General features: G+C 37.6%; 1 protein-coding gene across 4 annotated transcripts in view; it reads right to left on the reverse strand.

Moving 5' to 3' along the window:
* Window positions 1-971: 971 nt before the first annotated feature.
* The window catches only part of GK (glycerol kinase), a 38,563-nt gene continuing 19,316 nt past the window's right edge, over window positions 972-20,218 (reverse strand). For 2 of the 4 annotated variants that reach the window (XM_074858586.1, XM_074858585.1), the window contains 8 exons: window positions 19,220-19,298; window positions 17,255-17,351; window positions 15,474-15,558; window positions 12,165-12,285; window positions 10,238-10,381; window positions 9,176-9,256; window positions 7,541-7,627; window positions 972-3,413 (listed from right to left, as the gene is read on the reverse strand). In XM_074858586.1, coding sequence (XP_074714687.1) covers window positions 3,400-3,413; window positions 7,541-7,627; window positions 9,176-9,256; window positions 10,238-10,381; window positions 12,165-12,285; window positions 15,474-15,558; window positions 17,255-17,351; window positions 19,220-19,298 — 708 coding nt within the window. In that variant the 3' untranslated portion in view covers window positions 972-3,399. Of the gene's footprint in view, window positions 3,414-7,535; window positions 7,628-9,175; window positions 9,257-10,237; window positions 10,382-12,164; window positions 12,286-15,473; window positions 15,559-17,254; window positions 17,352-19,219; window positions 19,299-20,218 lie in introns of those variants that run through there. The other 2 variants (XM_074858588.1, XM_074858587.1) reach the window with 2 other exon arrangements.

Genomic DNA, 20,218 nt, shown 5'->3' on the forward strand with positions numbered 1-20,218 from the left:
TGTTGTATTAGCTTTTGTTGAACAAAAATTTTTATACATATAAATTTGTGGTACTAATTACATTAATAAAGTTCTCATAATACTCCAGCTTGATGAACCATGAAATTTGAATATGCTCTTGTGCAGCGCAGCCAAGGGCAAGGCTGTAATTTTGCTGTGTGAAAGGAAGACACTCACGAGCAGAGGGAGAAGTCTCATATTGAGTAATAATAACATGTTACCTAAGGTTTCTGTGCTGATATTAAAATGCCTTTTTTTGGGGGGGGGTGGGGTGGGACTGTTTCTAACTCACACAACTGATTTCGATACAGAGGACTAAAGACTTTGTAAAGACTATAGACAAAGGTTAAATCCCTGGTATAATTATGCAGTGCTGGATGTGTAGAATACAACTGGGAGCTACACAGGGACAGAACAAACAAGAACCTGGCAGGCACACTCCATACTTGTACCGTCCACATACACCCCTGCCCATGCTTCTTTCTTAAAATAATGGAAATACCTTACGCTCCCAGCTAGTGCCCCCAGAAATGTTTTCTATTCCATTAACATTTCTTCCCCCAACTCATAATGGCTTTTTAACCTGTAGCAACTACCAGACCATAATATAAGAGCAAAAACCATTTGGCCTGCTGGCCTCACCAAGCAATGTTGTTTGAGACCTTCAGATCAAACCTGAATTACAACAGTGTTCCTTTTTGTTGTTTTACTTGTGTCTTCCTGCTTTTTCCTGAATATGGAGGGACTTGAGAAAATGTAATTTCTAATCCAGTCCTTGAAACTGAATACATCACTGAAAAGCAGAACACAGCACTGCAGGTATTTGATCCATACATCTGAGCAAGCTAAAGCATGTGTCTGTGATACTTAAAGAAGGTGCTCTGTTGTTTAATATGCATCAGCTTATACTAACGTCTCATGTAAAAAACATTAATGAAAATGTGTCTGAAAGATAACGTGCAAGAATAAACTTGACAGCTTAAATCAATTTATTTATGGTATTTTAATACCAAGTTAATGCATTTCTCAAGTAAGAATTTATAAATCTGGTAATTTATAGAAAAAAATAAATCACAGCTTCACAAAAAGCTAACTTTCAACAGTTTGTCCCCTCCCCCCCAACACGCAGTTTACAATATATTTCAACTATGTTGGTAGAAAGTTAACAGTGGTGTGAAATTCTTAAAAAATATTTGCAACAGCAATTGAAAATAATTATTTTTACTCAGTGAAAAAGTAACAGGAATTGTGTTTCCCAGTAAAAGATAAATCAGAAAAGCAGCAAAAATTCCCTCTCCTACTTCCTATGTGCTACCCTTCCCCCCCGCCCTCTTTGGCAAAGGCAACACTTCAACATTAATCGTTCCCAGGTTCAGTGCTTCAGTGTTTTTGGCAATAAATCATACTCAGAAGTCCAGTGCTTGAGGTGTGTGCTGCCCTTGCCCTGTGTGCTCCAAAGGCGGCTGTTACTCCTGTTCCCTGGGGTAAGGTGGGATCAGCAACAGCTCCAAGTAAAGGTAAGGAGTATAAGGATTTTCCTATGGGTTAGTGTTCAGTTTTCACTCTCTCTTCACTCCTCCAGTACAAACTGGAAAACCCAGAAATTTTAGTTGTCACACCTCACATTTCAGTATACACAGGAGATACGGAATTTGAATGATGCTGTTATATTTTAACCTGTGCACAAAAATCCCTTCTGTTTAATTTATACATGCAACCACAGAATGAAAAATATTCCTTCTCTAACTTATTAACTAAAAGTCACATTTTCAAAGGTCATTGCACTTGATAATAAAAAGGCAATTAATATGCAAGATATTAAATACAGACCTGAACTTCTGTGCAATCCGTTGCTTCAGACACACATATTTAACATCTTTTTAAAAACTAAATCAGTCTAACAAAGAAAATCAAACTTTGTTAGAGACTTTTTCTAAAAACAAAAATCTTTAAGAATAAACACACACAAAAAAAATGCTCCCTTTAACTCCTAGTGCAGTTAAACACACCTTTGAAATTCTCCATGTTGTTCCCACATTTAACCTCGCTATCATTCTATACTGATCTAATAACACTATACAAGAACATATTTTCTCTGACCTAACCAATAAGGCTGGTGTTTGTCATGCTGTTGGTACAAACAGGAAAGCTGATCAGATTGCTGCCTCGCTCCTTTACCTGTGGAGGACAAAAGGTTTCAAAGTGGATGCAACTCAGTTGTCACGCATGCTGCCTGTGAATTCCAGTGGCCTGTCTCAGGTGCCAAGTGGTTATTCTTCCAAGCCAGGGTTTTGGGTTGTCCCAGCATGTTTTGCAACAACTTGCTGTTAAAACTATGGATGTGGAAACTGAAAGGGAGATTTTGGTCCCTGAGATATACTAAATGAGATCAAGAACTAAAGCACTGATGCTTAACTTGAAGTGGACCCTCTTTAAGGAAAACTAAGTTAGCTTCAACTTTCAAAAGTTCAACAAATAGTCACTAAAATATCCTTAAGCAGGATGACAGAATATATGAAGTACTGGTCAAGAAAAGTGCATTGTACAGAGCAGTTTAAGAGTTACCAGTTGCTGAGCAGCAAGAAGTTGCCCTGTTAATAGCATGCTGTATCAAATTTATCTTTCCAAACTAACACAAAAGCACAAAACCATGAAACATAGCCTTAACCAAAACACCTATCTCTTTCACTCCTATCTCTTTAAAGGTACAGCCATAGGACTTAGTGTCTTAAGTACTTATAATGGGCAAACTGACTATATAGGCCAGAAGCCAAATCAAACTTTTTTAACTTTGTAACTGATCATTTCAACAGTACTCTGTGGACTATTGCCAAACACTGGCAACGTGAGCTACTGATAATACATTTTGAGCTAGTGCCTGAAAGGTTTGTACCACTGGAGGTGTTTCAGACCAGTGGCCCCTACAGTAAGACATTTTTGGCAACCACAGACATACAAAAGGTAATTCACAGCAGCTGGAAGAATTGTAAGATGTTTACAAAGTTCTGTAGTGCATCATTAACCTTCTGCAGTGTGTTGTATAAAGTACCAGACCCTGAAAAGGATAGCTAAACATTTGACATTACCTCGGAAGTTGCACAGCTTTGTTATACCAACTTTCTCAAACAAATCTAGGGCTTGTGAAGTTTTAGAGGATGATGTGAGATACTCCATGCAAAGGCCTGCAGTGCAGTTGGAGTTGATGGGGAAGGGAGCAGAGTAATGAAGGGCTGAAGACTTAAGTTTCAGTGTACCACTGGGAGGTTACTCAGAGACTGGCAACAGATGGATTCATGAATGGATTTAGTCACACAAGTAGTATAATCACATTGGTGGTGGAATCTCTTCAGGCAACAAAACAAAACAATCAGCTGCATCCAGAGAGTCCACTAAGTAGTCTCATTTACCAGTACCTTAAACAAGAAAGAACGTGCATTAGCAACATTGAATTTACTCTAAAACTTTAATAACACTCTATAACACAGCCGAGCTGTAAGAGGAATTCAGTATAACCAGCAACACAAGATAAGCCAGCACTTCACTGTGTGGGATGTGCGTACAGTAGGAGAAGAGACCACACTATTCAGACGGGTAAATTTTTAACAAGTAGAAGAATTGAAGGAAGATACTCTAAGCTTATTTTTCTCCAAATATGAGCTCAGCTTTCAGAAATTTGGGTAATATTATTGCAACTAACTTGCAGAACTGCATAGTGATCCCTATATGTAAACTGGTATGCAATTTGGCAGTAACTATCACAAGAAATTAAAAAGGACAAATAGAATCTTAGAAAAAACTCCTGAAGAGTATTTAAGCAGGAAGAATATAGTATTACCACCAGCACTGACACTTTATTTTGTGAGAATAAAGTCAAAGAACTTTATACCCCAGACGTCACATAAGATCCTGTATATAGCCAATCCACACTTATACCTTAGAGGTGCGAATTTAAGCATGCAAAGGCATTTCTTTAAATTTGAGTCTAGTAAAATATAGTACCACTTTCAGTTAACTCCCCCCAAAAAGTACAGCTACAGCGTATGTTGAAATCTCTCAGATGTCCACTTCCAAAACTCGTGTAAAAAACAGAATCACAGAATCACAGAATCAACTAGGTTGGAAAGGACCTTGAAGATCATCTAGTCCAACCATTGACCTAACACTGCCAGTTCCCATTTACACCATATCTCTCAGAGCTATGTCAACTCTACCCTTAAACACCTCCAGGATGGGGACTCTACCACCTCCCTGGGCAATCCATTCCACTGCCTAATAACCCGTTCTGTAAAGAAATACTTCCTGACATCTAGTCTAAACCTTCCCTGGCGCAACTTGAGGCCATTCCCTCTTGTCCTATCGCTTGTTACTTGGTTAAAGAGACTCATCCCCATCTCTCTGCAACCTCCTTTCAGGTAGCTGTAGAGGGCAATGAGGTCTCCCCTCAGCCTCCTCTTCTCCAGACTAAACAACCCCAGTTCCCTCAGCCGCTCCTCGTACGACATGTGCTCCAGGCCCTTCACCAGCTTCGTTGCCCTTCTCTGGACACGCTCGAGTCATTCAATGTCCTTTTTGTAGTGAGGGGCCCAAAAATGAACACAGTAATTGAGGTGTGGCCTCACCAGTGCCGAGTACAGGGGTAAGATCACTTCCCTGTCCCTGCTGGCCACGCTATTGCTGATACAAGCAGGGTACCATTGGCCTTCTTGGCCACCTGGGCACACTGCTGGCTCATGTTCAGCCGGCTGTCAATCAACACCCCCATGTCCCTCTCTGACTGGCAGCTCTCCAGCCACTCCTCCCCAAGCCTGTAGCGTTGCTGGGGGTTGTTGTGGCCCAAGTGCAGCACCCAGCATTTGGCCTTATTGAACCTCATACAGTTGGCCTTAGCCCATCGCTCCAGCCTGTCCAGGTCTCTCTGCAGAGCCTCCCTACCCTCGAGCAGATCAACACTCCCACCCAGCTTGGTGTCGTCTGCAAACTTACTGAGGGTGCATTCGATCCCTTCGTCTAGATCATCAATAAAGATGTTAAACAAGAGTGGCCCCAAAACCGAGCCCTGGGGGACACCACTCGTGACCGGCCTCCAACTGGATTTAACTCCGTTAAAACTTAACAGAATCTTAGCATAAGGACTCCAGTTGCTACATACGACTTGCTTCAGTAGTGAAATAGAACAAAATATTGGCCCTTAGGGGAAGAGAAGAATGAAGATCATAGAATAAGGTACAAGTAATTGACCTGATTTGATGAAATTTTGAAATTATATGATGAAATACAGCATTGTCCTTCAGTCATCAGGTGCTGCATGAAAAGGCAGTTAGTTTAGCAGTTCCGTAAATTTTTTTTGCCACGTTAGTGTTCTCTATTCTGCCACAGCAGATTTTTCCTTCGCATTTTAGTAGTTGTAAAATCACGGCCCTGCCCTACAGAGACATGTTCAACAACAGCACTGTTGCCATGCAAGACTTACTGCTGTTTCAGCACATGAAGGATGAATTCAATCCTCAGTAGATTCAATCCTCAAACCTACTATACTGATGACTGTGCTGGAGTTCCAGTGTTTCATTAAAAGATAAAATATAACAAATGAATTAATGGAGTTCCTGTACTGAATTAGAAGGAAAGTCTAGTCAGCTAGTTGCAACTTTTAAAAGCAAAAGGATATTTACCAGAGTAAATGTCTAAGGGGGAAGCAACCCTGCTCCAATTAGCAACACAAATTCTACACATCATGGTCTACCCTAACACACAGCTGAGCAAAACTACAACCTGTACATATCATCACTGATGCTATTCCTATTTAGACATCATCATTTTAAAAACAAATAAGAGCTGGAAATTTCTTGCAACTTCTCCTGTCCCCAGGCTTATACCATGTAAATAATATACCACTATATTGGTACATCAAGTAATTATATGTGTATATATAGTAACTCTATATACAGTATGTATAATATATATAACTTTATCAATAGTTACTGTTATCTGAAAACAAGGATGACAATGGGTTCTGAAGGCCAGAGTGAGTTGAGATGAGTATGTTTTCCACTTGTGGGTCAGAAAGGGACTGACAAGCTTAGAGAAGGGAGAAAAAAATACGTTTTTTTTTTATGAGTTCCAGCAGTGCAAATTTAGATATTTATATGCAGGTTACTGATTAGTTGTTTTTAAAAAGAAATAAACCCAGAATTTAAGTTGCTTATCTGCCCACTTAACATTGATCTTCATATTATTTTAGGTATCCTCCATGTGGTGAAGAACCTGACCTGGAATGAATATTTAAGTTGCTTAGTTCAGCTTGTTAAAAATTTACCCACTTATTCACAGCTGGTTTTATTTTATTTTTTATAATCAAGATTGTTCTTATTCACAGATACGTTCCAGAGTTAGTAAATCACTATCAATCCATTTGTTCAGTTTGATTTTTGCCTAGGATTTGCTTAGTTTGATTTTAACTCTCCTACAAGCTCAGACAGTCTCTTCCATGCAAGGAAAATTACAATTGAGTTAATTCAGGCTGAATGAGCAGAAACAAAATACAAACACATCATCACAGGAGCATGCTAGAGCCCTCAATTGTCTATTTAATTAACATCCCCCTGCCCATCCCGCCAAAAGCAAAACAAAGAAAGAAAACTAAACACCCACTCCCAAAAAGCTTAATAAGCAGCAACAATGGCTATACTGTAAAATATTTTCTCTGGAATGAAATTATGAAACACAACAACAAAGAACAAATGACATCACCATACAGACTTATTTTTCTTACCATAAGAATATCTTAATGAAATGTCTTACTTCTGGCATAAGTAACTAACACCGTCATCCATATTAAGAACTTTCTTTTAAAATAAAACATATATTAATAGGTTGAAGATGCATCTTCATTGCATATGCACACAGTCCCTTTCCCCCATTTTGAAGATAGGCCTTTTAGGGTCTCTTCTCTTTACACAAAATGAATTCACTTATCCATCAAAAGCAAAGTACAAAAAGAATACTCTAGAGATTTAGTAGATGAAGATTTCTAACCATACAAATAGTTCCGAGGGGACCAGAAAAATGCAAGGGGTGCATGAAGCCTTTCAGGAACAAGAAAAGTCTTTGCTTTATTTAAACAAGATCCTCAAAATCATTTTAAATGTTGAGAAGAAATACAGGATAAAGGATGGAACCTTATTCTAACTGCAGTGCACATTGTAATGCAGGCAATGCAAAATTGCTAGGCTGTTCCAACATATATGCATTTTATAAACCGTGTACAGTCTGCATAGCTAGACAAAGGGAAGGGAGAATTCAAGGTTTCATGTGCACCTAACAGCTATGAATTTCATGGCACATGAGGATGAATTTGAGATGGCATTAACTTGGTTCCCTCAGGTACCATATACCTAATTCACACCCTCAAACACTCGTGTGCATGAACAACAAAAAGCATCAGTCATTTTTGCTAAAAATAAACAGATGGAATACAAAAAAACCCAACATACAAACTAGTGTAGATAGATTTTAAAGTGATCTAGTTCAAATAGTAACTAACCTGAGACGTACTTTGCTCCGATTAACATTATCATGCTACTCATAATAAAAAAACCCAAAGGCAGACTACAGAAGATACTAGTGTCACCTGATGTCATCCAGAGGAGGGTGTTTCCAGTCAAGCAAATCAAAAGAGAAATATATATATAAATTGCAATAAATGTGTTAAAAATCATACGAACAGCAAAAAGTAACAAATGTAGTTACATTTGGAGAAAAACTAAAAAGGATTATGCATAACCCCCACAACAGTTCAAATCAGGCTCTCAATATAAGAGCTCAAATCCAAGTTGCACTGTTAGTACTATCTAGGTTGAGCCCATTTCTAGTATTCTTCAATCTTAAATGCTCCTGGCAGGCAGAAAACAAAGGTTCAAAGCAAGAACTAAGGAAAATAACATTTCTCCCCCCAGTGTTAAACATAATCACTGAGGGTAAGTTTTGATAAACGTATCTGTTGTCACAGGAGCTGAAGAACAAGATCTAGTTTTATTTTCTGCAAGGCAGAATTTTCTATCCTTCAAAAGGAAATATAGAAGTAAGATACACATCAGGCACTTGGGATTTTAGGATACATAACAGAGAGTTTAGATGTAAGACTACGAAATCATAATAGACAACACTGAAGTGACTCTTGTTACTCATGCTAAGTTTCCTATTTCCCTTCCAAATAGCCTTCACAGAATTCTTTGTATAACCATGGTGTTAAATAAAATACTTAAACCAACATATGGGATGGTAAAAGGAAAATTTTAGCTTTAGCTTTCAAGAATAAAGTAAGAGACTTCATGCAGCTTGAGGGCTGCAACTGTGGACTGTAGGGGGAGTTTACATTTTGAGGATTCTTTACTTAATACTTTTCATTCTAATAGTTTTTCCAACGAAAGGAAAATGAAATGAAGATAAACCCCATAAATGATGTATTGTACGATGATTCAGGACTAAAAACCTATCCTGAATTAGTGCTGAAATATAAATTCAAATTACAGATCACAGAACACTGCAGGTTTTATTTAATTCAAACCTGACAGATGGAAAAGCCCTCTACTTTAAATGAAAGAACTTGTTCAGTCCCTCAAAAGTGTTTGTATATTCTCTTTGTGTGAACAATAGGTCTATGCAATTCTTCACTTCATGATAACTTCTTGGTCTTAGCCCTCACAGGTCAAACAGATTTTGATGTGGCTATCAATCGCTCCTCCCTATACAGCAAATAATAAAGGCAAGATATAGCAAGAAAAATCACAAGATGAAACTTTTTTCTTTTGCAACATGAGATTATAGTGTAAGAAAGTTTATGAAATCCCTACACTGTCTGAGAATTGTGCTGTATCTCTTCTTCTAGGTAAGATTTTTTTCTTTTGTAAACCAATGCCACTCTGCAAAACCTGCAGTTAGTCTCGATTTCATGTCCTCTGTTTTTAGAGCCTTACAAGATATTGCTTGTGCCCTCCTTTCAAGATGAAGACCTATCTATTTTCCTGCTTTGTTTCCACAGTGGTTATAAGTAATAATTTTTGAATCATTGGAATAGATCAGAGATGGTGTGAACAAAAAAGGTCACCAAACTCAAGATTAACTACCTAGGCTAACTGGCTAATTAGCAATACTTGACCTGCATTAATTTCTGTTTTACCATTTGAAGGAGCTTCAGATGTCTCCCAGCCCATAGATTTCATCACAGCTTTCTTCCATCTGGCATAGCGAAATTCACTTTCTGAAATTGAGAAATCAGCAAACAGAAAAGCCTCTCAATGCATATGAATACAACTACAAGTATTTAAGAAGCAAAGACTGACTACGATATTAGCTTTCTACTCTTTTGCCCAGTATAGTTTGCACAGAACAAGTATTATAAAATGCTGTTTTGACTACAAAAAAATCAACCCACAAACTGAAACAAAACAACCCCAAACCCTACAGTTATGTACAGTAAGGAGAAATAAACCTTAAAACCAATTTTCTGCATGTTTACCAATAAGATTTACAAGTAGGACAAAATGAAGCAATTGTTATTCACGTAGAAGCCCTTCAGGGTTGAAAATACTGCCCTGAAGTAGGGATTACAGCATACAGTTATAATCAAAATGGTAAGACAAAAATCTGTACCAAAAATTAATAATTTAAAAGACAAAAATGCATTTGTCTTGCACATGGATTAATTATGTCAAGTGCATGCTTTCCATCTCTAGAAGCACTTAAGAACTGATGAAAAAGATAGTTAGCTAAAAACCAATGACCAATGTATACTTTTTAAAGCCAAAGTCAGTCTCACATAAGTCTGTCCTTTCTACAACTGTGAAAACTCACAAATGCACAGGAGCTTTAGGAGACATCTTTCTCAGTGAAAACCTTTCAAGAATTCTTTGATTTTACTTGCTATAAATCAAAAGCTACTAACTGCAATGCCTGGTGCCAAGCTTCTTTTAAAAAAGAAAGAAAAAAACCCAACACATTCTCCTGTGGACTTAATGCTGTTTTAACCATTTTCCAATCTTACTAGTCAATAAATGGACAAAACAGCAAGTGAAATGCACTTTTCTCTAAACCAAACACTACAAAGATGACCTTCAGCGTTTGTGAGGATATTCATATATAGCTGATTTTATATCAGTGTTAGACTGCAACAAAGAAAAAATCTGATCTGTTGGACACAAAATATTTTTTGCATCTTCTTAGCTATATGAAAGGGTTTTACCCTCTGGGTTGATCTGTGGTTCAAATCGTTCACATGTCACCGCTGTCAAATCTCCAGGGTTCAGACTCCAAATTCCAACTCCTTCTGCAGCTCCTGCTGCCATAGCAGCTCCTAGAGCTGTTGTTTCAGGCATTGATGGCTTTACTGAAGTAAATCACAGAGAAGACCATGATGATTTTTAATGAAAGTCACCTTGATGACATCAGAACTAAATATTTACATATATATCTAGAATGATACATATTTTCTACAACTGCTATATGCTTCCTTTAAGTTTACCAACTGCAAATCACATTTTATTGCCATTCACGTGGTTATGAGGCTAATTTCGCCTGAGTCATCCAAGTCTTTGAAATACCTCCGATCACTATTTCCTTCAGGATGGAATCATGCAATTGCCCATTTTCATACCATGTGCAGAGCTGCTGATCCTAACCATCCATTTCCTTAGAGTACTCCTGTTAATAATATCCAATTTTTTGTCTTCTCCCTCCCTTCTCAAAGCAGTGATCACTGGCTAAGTTATCAGTCTTGTTCCCATGCTCTAGATATTGTATTATTACATTTATATTTAGAAAAGGCATCTTAAAAGAGGCTACACACTTGTACTTACTAGATGGTTTGCCTTCCATAGATGCTGTAGAAGACCATCCCGACCCCAAGATGTCAATGGCAAATCTGTTTCATTAACTCTAGAACTGCCTGCTTCTCTGCTTCAGGCAGAGGATCCTTTAAAATCTGATTTTATGGATCATATCCTTTCATCCGCTAATTATGTACCTGCACTGATTGTATGACCCTTGTGTAGTATGTATTATCAAAGGTAAGCTATAACATCTCTAGAGTTAAAAACTTTCCACTGAAGTGTCTCATATTTATGAATAAGAGACAACACAATGCTTTTCTAAATGATTTTCTAGAAGCAGCATATTAGGCAAGATTATTACATTCATGCAGCAAATATTAGTCTTCAGTATAGATGAAGATGCATAATCACCTGATGTTACTCAGAGACACACTGCATCCTTAACAATGCTAATGTATAGCTTACAATACTCAGCAACTTGGGATCTGCTACAGGTGTTAAAACATGTCTTCAGAAAGATGCACCCTTTTCACTGACGCTGAAAGGCTCCAGGTTTCAAGTGAGGTATTTAAAGAGCCTTAGTGTATTGAAACACATCCTTAAAAAGCTAAAACTCCTTTTTATTATTCTAGGGGGCTTCTGTGAAAGAAGTGTTATATGATCATTTCTAAAATACTGTTGGATCAGAGTAATGATATTGTAACCTTTCATTTGCTTCAGAGAGGAACAACCCCATTTGGGCTTATATTTTATTTTGTGTTATGCATGCCAAGAAAACTGGCTGCAAGATTCCCACTTTTGTTGTAACATCTATTCCCTTCTTCGTTGCTGCTGTGGGAGGAAACAGAATGAACAATGTGTTTTGTGGGTCTTCTTTTACACTGTAAATGAAATCAAAGGTTTGTGCAGGCAAAGGGAACAGAAAAAAGGGTATTTGCTGTTTGCTGAAATGCTAGAACAAAACATTAGCACTAAAATTGCAAAGTTCTGATTTATCTCTGAGCAAGATTCTCAGGGACAACATGTTGCGAGACAGCGTTAACCAACTTAAAATTGTTAGATGTTTAGAAGTTGATATAACAACTTTAAAGTTCAATACCATCATAGTCCTGTAATATTTCAACACAAGAAATAAGTTAGTGATTCTCTATGAAAGCATATCTCAAAAGTGGATGCAAGATCTAAAAACTTTTTCTGAAAAAAACCCCAAACATTCTCAAGCAGTAGGAAAAGACCAGCAGCAACAACAAAGCAAGCCATCCAATTTGCCCTCACTAGCCATTACAAACCAATGTTGTTTTCAGCTTTAAAAAGAAAATAGAAGTTATCATTTCATCTTACCTACTGGAATACAAAGAATGTCTGATTGGAGTTGCATGAGGACTTTGTTATTGGTCATTCCTCCATCTACTTGTAACTGATTTAGTGGTATCCCACAGTCCTTGTTCATGGCATCTAAAATCTTAAGTAAGAGTAACATATGTTGTGATTTAATTGCAGAGAAATCCATAGCCTCTGAGTGTAAAATACTGATAATTCAGCATTTGCTGAAGAGTGTTAGGTAGATAATTCCCCTCCCCTATAGATCAAGGAGGCAAAACAGAGGTACTGACAATACAGTTTTGTTTAATATACAGCAAACACATTCCATTTATTACAGAAATCCTAGTGTAGGAGATGTTTTTCCTTTGATGCTCTACAGCTAGCCTATGTGTTGCTTATATGGTCTGAGAAGAATTTTGAAGAAGAGCTGATGACAACTACATTTATCAAAGCTAACAAAGGAAGAAGTAATACTAAATAGAGTCCCTTAGCTGATTACAGTTTGTTTAGATAACTTCTCTAATTTGATGCATTAAAGAATTGAAAAATTAAAACATTTGAACTGGCAATCTGGAAGACTCTTCAACAGGAACTGCTGAACATTGAACTGTTTTGAAAAAGCAGCCTATTGAAATATTTTGAATTAGTTGTTGAAAATTGAGAATTTTACATTACACAAGATAGACTGCAAAAATAAACTGTTAGTGTAATGTTTTATAAAACTATGTTTCCTTCTTTTGGGCACAGGGGATAGCCGAAAAAGTGAAAAGTGTTAAAGTGTTTGCAAGGGATAATTAACTGAGTGGAGTACTTAATTCACTGATACCTACTGATACACTTTTTAGAGGATTTTCTGAAAATGTAAGACAAACCTTAGCTACTGGTAACACCACAGAATTATCCTACAAGCACCTACTAAATGCAGAATAGTGGGTTTTTCTAGGGTTTTGTAAAAGCAGTCAATTAAATGTCTCATTGACATTTTATAAGGTTAGTGCATAATTTTTGTTGACAAAAGTTAGGCATTAACTAGTGCAGAATGATTTCCTCTTTGCAATTTTTCAATTTATTTGAATAAAAAAAAAGGTGTGCTTTTCTCAGCTTTAAATGAGAAAGTAACATAGACCACAAAAAAGTACAAAACAGCGTTCTGTGCTGTTCTGTCATTCACAAAGTACCCAGTTATACAATCCTTACTGGGAAAAGTCAACATGCTGTTTAAAAAAGAACAAAAAAATTGTAGGTTTCTAAGGTGGTAAAAACTATGTATTGAAGGCCAATTTTCATGGTGGCAGCATCTGTCCATGGGCCTGCACTGTTCAATACAGTAATAACCTGGAAAAGAGGATTCATAGCACAGCAGCAAAGTTTGCTGGCAGTACTAAACTAGTACTGCCCCCACTACTTATTTCCTTCACATGTATCATTCTGCATTTGTCTATACTGATTTCACCTGCCCTTTCTACCATTCAGAATTTCAGCACAGTACCTCAATCTCAGCTTTATGTATATACTGTTGGAGGCTCTGGCTTTGTCTACCACTGTGCAAGAGCATGTTGGATCATGCTATGCACTCAAGTGGAGAGTAAAAAAATGGAAAGTATTCTAGAAATCTGGAAGGGGTGAAGGAACAAAGCAAATCATGATCATGCTGCTTCTCCCTCTTTTGTACTGAGGCTGGATGAAGAGCAAGGTATCCAAGTATGTAGGGTTTGTCTAATGACAGCATTGTACACTCTTAGAAGTGAACAATTACTTATTTTTCCATTATGGTCTCTGGAAGATGAAAACGTAGCAAGTGCCAGCTGCACAAGAAAAGCAGCACTTTGGATAACAAGGAACAGAGACTTAGAAGGATTGGATGGCATAATAAAAGAAGTAAAAACTCCAACGAACGTGAAATTTGAAAGGTTTCCTGAAAGATACGAAAGACTTCCATTTTAACTGGAATTAAAACAAAAGAACTTTGTTTCTGATGAGACAGAACTAACAATGTATCTCTGAAAAATGTACATATATTTTATCTGTGTCACCAGGACTTAATCTGTTAATTTAAGCATGTCCAGAGAGTGGATCAGGCACTCCTGTCATTGTGATAAAAGCACAGTGAGAAAGTATTAGATCAGTTCAAATAGTTAACTTCACCCTCACTCAATCTGAGAGCTTTATTCCTCTCTCTCCTGCTCCCAGCCACATGCCCTGTCTCTTGTTCTGACATTTTCTACACTCTGCGAGGCAGCTGAGGTCATTAATCCAGTGGAAAAATAGCCCAGCAAAAAGAGGGATAATTTTCTGCTGGAAAGTTCGTTGAGTTGTCACATGAGGGGGAATGGATGAGAGGAGGCACAAGGAAAGAGAAGAGCAGACAACAAACTAGACTATCAGTTCAGTTCCCTGTAACTTTACCTTGACTTCTAGTACCAGAATTAGATATTATGCTACTTCCAAGCTTCCTCACAACTTTGAGGACTCAGAGGCTGTTAGCACAGCTTCAAAAGCAGACATCTGGGTGAAATTTCTGGCTTTTTCCACATGAGTACTTTTTACTCTGTCACTACAGAAACAGCAAGCTGCTTTCCTCCTCTCACACAGTTTTAGCTGGGTGTTATTTTAAACCTCAATATGTTTAAATAACAGCAGTTTAAAAACACGCAACCAAATCAGGATTTCATTTTCTCCTGCATTTGTGTGGAACACAGGGAGTGTAAAATGATAGTAGATGGTGATGCATATAGTAATGCTCAGAAAATACTGATATCAACCCCTTTGATTTGGTTGGAGGATTCATGTCTTATGTGAGAATTTAGGTTTGCTGTTGCAGAATACCAGCTAAGGCAATACAAGATGTAACAGGCAGGAAGTGAATCCAGATTTCCCCTAGTATGTTTGCTGCTGTCTTGCTTTTAACTCATTTTTGTTCTTGTGTACTGGAAGCAAAACAAGCCACCTCCCTCACAGTAGACAATATAAAATGTAGTCTGCTACACAAATGCAACTTTTTAGTTATGGCACTGGCCTTGTCATTTGAATGTGTCTTTTTTCTGCTCCTCAAAATATTCACAAAATATGTTCACCTTATTTTAAGTGCTGATAAAAAGTAGCATTAGAATTCCAAAATAATGTACCACCCAACCACATCATTGTAGCTAAACCCACAGGAACCATTTTTCAACATTAGTGCCACGTAAAGAGAACAGCAGCCCAAGTACAATATAAACCATATGATTAATCTTCATTAAATCTTTCCAATCCTCTCTCTTCCTGAAGAGCTACAGTCCCTGTTATCATACTAATTTACAATGAATTTAGGACCCGATTTGCCTTTACCTCTCGTGTTTGAAAGCAGACAGCTTCTAGTGCAGCAAAGGCAATGTGTTTTTTATTTGTAAACTGAGTAAGGCCACAGATAATACTGTTGAAGAGAAAAAGAAAACCCAGTTAGGACACACTTCTTTTTACCAGACATACACCGTTACTTCAGAGCGAGGCCATCTAACTCAAAGCTCATGCAGTTCCATTGTATGAGGACTGCTTTTTAATATTGAAAGGCTTCTTTCTAGTTCATCTAAACTCTCTCATCCCTGTTTTCCTGACAAACATGCTTTCAGTGTCCAGTCAATACAACTGCCATATATTAAAATTTTATTGCTTGTCTGCATGCAGATGGGTGTGTATTCACCCATGCACACACGAACACACACACACAAATTCCAGTCTTCCCTTAAGAAAATGCCTTTAAGAAAAGGCAATGTATGGCTGAAGCTGATTTCTCTTTTAAAAATTATATCACCTATCACTAAAATCTTAATAGATTCTCTAGTGCTTTCAGTTCTTAAGGAAAAGTCCAGCTGGGTCAGTGCTGTGCTCTAAATGCTTGAAGTTGTTTTCAGCTCTTTCCGATCATTAGTTGCATCTGCACCTTCACAGAGATTTTTGGATATGAAAATTCTGCTACATCTAACCATGAGTAAGATGAATTCTGTCAATGTACTCTGAACTGCAGAGCAAATAACCATAATTTTATTCTATTTCAACATCTAAGGAATAGTAGCATACTACACAGAAATGCTGCTGTATTTGGTGCTGGATACATGGAAGTTAAAAGATATTAAAGGACGTTTTTAGCTGTTGCCATTCCAAAGATCAGCTTTTAACAGTTAAACAGTTAAGTACTATGATCTGAAAAAGTGCAAAATCATCTAACTCAAAGACTTTTTTCCTTCCTTAAGTACAAAAAGCATCTAAATTCTAAAGATGCAAATACTCAAAACCTTGGGAGCTAGATATTATTTACGATTTCCTTTCTCACTTTAGGAAAGTTATTTTATATTTAAATTTGTTAGTTTCTATGACTCCCATAGCATGTTGTGATTCCAGCAACAGCAGACAAGCTCACAATAGCAGAAAAGACAAATAGAAGGTTATTGTTTGAACTAGTAGTTCTAACTAGTACCAGCTAGTTAAGTCTTAACAACCAGGAAAGAGAGGAGAAAAGAGTGTTCAATAGACTTGAAAGAAAGCTGGACACAAGGGGAAGGAGAGGGAGGAGAACTAGGGAGGAATAATTAAGTAGCCTGTATCATTTGAGATAGTGAATGCAGCAGCCATGAGAAACTGAGCTCAAAAAAACAAAGCAGTAAATTTTCCACTTTCTGCTTCTGTTGCCCGACAGTTCACAGGTATGCAGACCTCCTCTTTCTCTTTAGTGAGATGAAAATCCTTTCAAAACCAGAAATGAGTGAAGAAAAAAAGCTGGGCCCCGTAGTGGCAAGGATGATAGCACTATCTTGTACTTGTCATCTAAAATGCACAACCTAGCCCAAATGATTCCCCTGTCCCCCTGCCCCCCTTTTTTTGGAGGGGTGGCAGGGGAGGAGGGTGAGTAGCAGAGCTAGCTAATCTTTCTTCTCCCACTAGCAGTTGTTGTTTTGAACAGGTTAAATATAAAAGAGAAACACAGTAGTTGCTTGAAGATACCACAGAGAATGATGTATCCAGACATATTAAAGGAACAAAAAGAACAATTTCACATACCTGGAAGGACTAGTGATAGTATCTGTAAAATCATTAAATCTCCCTGCAAATGCAGTGTTTAGTCAGATCCTTACCCCCTTGCACTGGGTTCCCAGTATGGTGCATACAGTCCTGAAAATGCTGGCACAAAGTAGCAGCCATAAGAAGTCCCCGCTTCCGCGGCCAGTTTTTCTAATGCACACACACAAACAGACTTCACTTAGCTTTTCACAACTGTACCAACACTTAAATATGACACTTAAAGGTGTTATTACCTAAACAGGGAAAATATTCAGAATATGTTAGGTAGCTACAAAAATAATCAATCCACATACAGTTAGAAAATACAACTAACTCTGGCACTCTGCTCCTCGTTAACTAGTTGTCCATTTGCAACAGCATGAATGGAAGATGGGGCATAGGGAGTTGCAGGAAATGTAAAATGAAAAATCAAAACCAAAACCCCAAATTGTGTACTCAATATTCTGACCTAGATTCTGTGAAGTTTTCAAAGGATGTCCTGTGGGTAAAGAATACAACCTTCAAAGCAGTCCAAAAAGTCACACTTTACTTGCATTTAAGTCAAGGCAAGCAAGTGAAACTGGATCAAGACCAAAGGGAGCTAAGAACTAAATTCCCATTAATTCAAATGGATTTAGAGTCTAAATTCTCAGCTTACGTATATAATCACAAGGCCAGCTACAAGGAAATCTGAAGTTTCTTAATATCCAAGTAATATCTTTGGATATCCGAACTCCCAAATATTAAAATATTAGTAATTTAAAAAATTACATTAAAATATCTAGAACTGCAAAAGAAGTAATGCTAATTTGCAGCTCCTTCCTCTAACAAGAAAGTATTTTTTTTCTGCTTTTCTAAATTTCTTCTGTTTGCATTGATCAGAACAGCTATCAATAGAGAAAAGAAGTAGGAAAACTTATTCAAAAAGTCTTTTTAAAATGGTACTTTCATACAGACTCCACTTAAAAAAGGAGTGAAGGGAGAAGGGTGGGCATGTTCAGGGAAACAGGAAGAGATGATGAAGTCCTACATGACTTTAACAACACTGACAAGATTAAACTTCTTGAAACTCAGACCCTCCAAAGGTCTAGTCGAACTTGTGAAGCCAAGAGGTACTGTAGTGTTTCAACAGCTGGCTAATTCACGTGACAGAAGTTTATATTCTTCTGCATGATCTGCGAAGCTTTCTTACAGAAAAACAGACTGACATTTCAAGTTTTTGCTTAATCTTTGAAGTTTTATGTAAAATTTGAATTCTAAATTTTCCCACCCTTGAATAAGATATCAAATTATTAAAAATATGTAATGAATTGTTTTTTAATCCTAAATCTCAGTAAATCAGTCACTTTCAAACTGTTACACTTGCGTGCTTCCTACATTTTCTCCTTTTGCAAAGTTTGATATATTCCTAGTTTCTATAATGTCACAAACCAGCTTGCTTCAGTTCAGCTCAAGCAGAAAACATCAGCTACCCAAATGCTAAAGGACTACCTTATTCTTAGCCAAAACAAATTACCATCGCTCACAATTCCTTTAAGAGGCAGCTTTGCAAACTGAGGCCCCTAACTCAATGAAGCCTTCTACATAAACTGTTGCCTATCTTGGGCCTCAGGTTCTCATGTTTATGACAGGAATGAATATGTAGGTTTAGGATCAAATATGCTCTGGCTTCTGTAACAGAGACTTAAAATACTCTTGGCTCTGGAAAATTCAATATTGTATGAAATGGGGAATTACACTGTTAGTATAGTATCTTCCTGAACATCTGCTTGCTAGGGAAACTATTAAAAAGTACAAGTTGCAATAGAACAAAGCTGACAAACGGTTTCAAAGACTGTATTGATATGCTGTATAAAATACATGTATCAATAAACAGTGCTTTCATGGATGCAAAACAAATTGTTCAAACACAGCAAAATATATGCATCTTCCAGCTTTTCTTTACTTGAATATTTTAGCCTTCATTCAACATTAGCAACATTAAGACATTGGAAAAGAAAACTTAAAAAACTAAACAGCTCCAAATTGTGAATACTCACCAACTTCCTGTGCAGTCTTAACGATACCAAGATTGTCCCTCAGCCAACGGACAACAGCACCAGCTATTGCAACAGATCCCTGAAGGAAACAAAACCACTGCAACATTAGGAGACAACAATTGGTAGCTTTGTGTTCCTTTTTACAAGGCTGGAGAGGAGGGGTAGCTGCGATCTCCAACTGCAAGCTTACGGTCACAGCATAAAGCACTCCCAAGAATGCTCACAACCAAACCACAAGTTTCTTGCAAGCTGGAGACTGCCATGTAAAAATGGCAGCCTGTTACATAGGCTCCATGTAGAAAAGGTGCATATTGCGTGATTTTTGCCATGGAGGGGAGTTACCATGACATTTCCTAAGCAGTCTTCTTGTCACTCGAATTCAGGTCTTCTCCTGAATATATAGTTATGAGGTCCAGTAGCCTCAGCCTTCTTTTTCTGACAAATAAAGATTTTTATGCTTTGGTTTAAAAAACCAAGACTGATGATGTCTAGAGTCTAAATACAAATGCCCAGACAGACAGAAAATTTAGGCACTTGCATTTGCCAGCAAAATTGCTCTGCTGCCTCAGCAAACAACCTGGAATGGCCCCATCATATCATAGATGAATGGCATGGCTCCCATCTCACTCCAAAGTCCAAATGGACTTCTCTAGAAGACAGTCTCAAGCCTACTAGACTAAGCTTCAAGTAAAATGGGAGCAGCATTGTATTTTCATTCAAAGCCATTGCTAGAAGCAGCAGGAGTGTTTTCCAACCAGCTAGCTACTACAGTTAGAAGATAGGGGTTTGATTAAAAGAAAAAGCTGAATCCACATTTTTTGCCTCTCTGGAAAGTGTCTTAACCAGCAGATTGTAGATAATTCTAGCATGGATACAGGAGAAAGGACACTTAATATCTTCTGTTGAAGCCATTCCTTTAGACAATATCATTAAAGACTTGGAGATGAGGAAGAAGCAAAATACACATGCATGTGTTTCAGCATGCAGAAGTATAAATCA

The sequence above is a fragment of the Strix uralensis genome, chromosome 2, assembly GCF_047716275.1.
Source record: "Strix uralensis isolate ZFMK-TIS-50842 chromosome 2, bStrUra1, whole genome shotgun sequence".
Lineage (NCBI taxonomy): Eukaryota > Metazoa > Chordata > Aves > Strigiformes > Strigidae > Strix > Strix uralensis.